The 2,979-nt window shown below is 41.5% G+C and overlaps 1 protein-coding gene across 1 annotated transcript in view; it reads right to left on the reverse strand.

The window, feature by feature from the left end:
- Positions 1 to 2,979, reverse strand: part of LOC101662120 (GPI ethanolamine phosphate transferase 1) — a 106,323-nt gene that overhangs the window by 50,145 nt on the left and 53,199 nt on the right. Inside the window, exons 11-12 of the mRNA XM_013004739.2 lie at positions 1,740 to 1,832; positions 948 to 1,003 (exon numbers count right to left, since the gene is read on the reverse strand). Coding sequence (XP_012860193.2) covers positions 948 to 1,003; positions 1,740 to 1,832 — 149 coding nt within the window. The remainder of the gene's footprint in view (positions 1 to 947; positions 1,004 to 1,739; positions 1,833 to 2,979) is intronic.

A 2,979-nucleotide genomic window follows, 5' to 3' on the forward strand; every position in this document is an offset into this window, starting at 1 on the left:
GTCTGGGAAGTAGTACAGCCCGAAAGCATTCCAGAAACAAGGATGGGGAGACGTCAAGGCATGTACTTTGGGCTTGCTTGCAGGAGAGACCAGTCCCTGGAAAAGGACATCACACCTGGGAAAGCAGAGGGGCAGCAAAAAAGAGGAAGACCATTGAGAGGGACTGACACCGTGGCTGCAACAATGGGCTCAACCATAAGAACAATTGTGAGGACGGCACAGGACCGGGCAGTGTTTCGTTCTGTGGTACATAGGGTCGCACAGGTTAGCACCGACTTGACGGCACCCAACTACCGCGAATATATTAACCCACTGGAGACCCTTTTAGAAGTCTAAGATACATTTTAAGATGCTGGTGATATGTTTCCTATAGGCTGAAATATTTTGTTATGTCATCATCCTTAAAATTATTTGGTCACCAATTATTTCTAAACTTTTTAGAAAAGACTAAACTCATAATCATCTCTAAACTGCACGATCCTGTAATCATTTCTACGTGTCTCATTCGAGATGGTGTAAGACGAGAGTGGAGGAACCAGGCATAATTTGCTTGGATGCTCACTAGTCACATTGCTTAACTTCCACCAGCCCACAAGCGGTCCTGTCCTGTTCACAGGATATATGAATGGTAACAGCCTAGAATTTGACTCTGGAAAATCATGTGTGCACCACCCCACATGCACTTACCAAGTCAACCAGTTGAACCTGTGGAAGCCATTCCTTAATGTTTCTCAAGGCCCCTGGCCGTCTCTCCATCCCCCTCCATCAGCTACTCAAAAGTATCTAGCATCTGGCTCATTGCTTAACAAAAACAATAACGGAGCTGGCCAGGTGGAGCGGGCATATAGCATGCAAAGGAGATCGAGGTTCTAGGTCAACTAATCTCTCAGCACAGAGTTCAGTGCAAAATTCTACTAGCTGCATCTTTGATGCGTTCAGCCACTTACTTAAATGGTCGGAACCAAAATGGCAAAGTCCTTTCTTTTGTTTGGGTCATTTTCACCTGGGAACCAAGGATAAAAACATGTTATTTAGTACACGGGGAGGAATTCATTTCCTTTTGAAATATAAACAACTATTAAGATTATTCTTTGGGGAATGGCTAATTACTTAGAAAATGAATTGAAATTTGGGCTACGGTGTTATTTCATAAACAGTTAAAGGAAAAAATTTAACATGATCTTATTATCATGATTAGCTGGGCATGAAACATGTCAAGCCTAAAAAGTAGCATTCTGGAATGTAACTAAATTGCAGTTCTTATAACACTTAAAAACAGCAAACACCAACAGCATAACCAGTGTTAAGAATAGCAGTGTTTTCAGTTGAGTTTTTCAGTTGTGTGTGTGTACACGTGCACACACATGCATGCTCACAATCACACTGATATACAAGGAATGACAAGAAATGTTGCAATCTCTGATTCCATTTCTATGGTGTAAAACTCATACAGACCTAATTCTGGTTTTCATAAACAGGGGTGGCAATCTTACAACTAGGGACACTATTGAAAGGGAATTCTAGTCTCAGAAATTGACTTATGGAACCTTTAATTCAATATTGTGAACCTATGTAAAAAAATTAAATAAAAAAATAATGTGAACCTTTATATAAAGTTCACAAAACTGAAAGATTGTTCATTAGAGAAAAGTCATTTATGAACACCCAAAATATTTTCATTTGTACAACTGATTTTCAGATACAGTGCTGTCTGTCTTGGGGGTGAGGCCTTGTCATACCTTGAACTGCTCGAGGACCTGGACGGCGTTGGTGAACAAGCTCTCTGCCTTGAAAAGGTCCGTGTTGTTAAGATAAGCCACAGGAAGGGTCCCCTGCAAAGAATCAACATTGGCCGGGTCTCAGCCTATTCGTGGAAAACAACATAGACTCATAAAGGAAGCAATGGAAATGACCAACAATGGAGATGAGAACAACAAATTACTAGAACAATTAAGGGAAGAGCTTTTTTGGTAAACCATGATTGAAAACCACAGTCTATTATTTTCCTCACAAACTACATGCTGTACGGTAAATAAAAGCAAAGAAAGTGAACTTATTTCCACAGAAACTAACATTTGCTGAAAGATTACTACATGGTAAGAACTGAACTAAGTGCTTCACACACGTTACCTCAGTTCTCACAACTTCATGAACTAATGTAATACAGCTCATTAATAGACTCAAGGGCAGACTGGCAGGTAATGAGACAAGCAGCAAGAAGGAGAAAGGGGGTAAGGCAAGTAATGGCCCCAAAAGATGGACAATCAGAGTTAAGAGTAATCGAGGTAATAGATAATATTCAAAAAGGCCAAAGTCAAAGTGATGGTCAAAGTCAGTGAGGCCATCATGGAGTCCCTTGGCATGACCAGCCAATGCCTAGCTCCCAGAACCACCAGAGCTTTGGGGCAGCAAGTGAGTGAGTGGTGAAGTCACTGAGAAGAGTTACAACCCAAACCACTGCCATCGAGTCCATTCTGACTCATAGTAACCCACCATCAGGAGTCCTGGTGGCATTGTGCTTATCCTTTGTGCTGCAATCCACAAGGTCAATAGTTCAAAACCACCATCCACTCCTCAGGAGATGGGTGGGGCTTTCTACTCCTGTAAACTGTTATAGAAGACATTTCTCAGACCGTTTCATGTCTCAGAAACTCACAGGGGCATTTCTAGCCTGTCCTGTAAGGTCTCTATGAGTTGGCATTGACTTGATGGCAATGAGAACCTTCTACCGGGTTTCTGTGACAGCAAACCTTTAGGGGAGTACACAGCCTCTCTTTTCCCCCAGAGCCTCTGGGGGGTTTCAAACACTAACATTGCCATCAGCAGTCCAGTGTCTAAACCACAGCACCACCAGCGCTACTTAGAGTTACCACCCTCAGACTTCATAAAAAAAAAAGTTAAACACATAATAAGAATAAATATTATTTTATGAAAATTGTGCTTCTTTATAGAGGTCTAAATAAAGGCATGTACATATGT

This window comes from Echinops telfairi, unplaced genomic scaffold, assembly GCF_000313985.2.
Source record: "Echinops telfairi isolate 266 unplaced genomic scaffold, ASM31398v2 ScPeMD7_7400;HRSCAF=8409, whole genome shotgun sequence".
NCBI classification, from domain to species: Eukaryota; Metazoa; Chordata; class Mammalia; order Afrosoricida; family Tenrecidae; genus Echinops; species Echinops telfairi.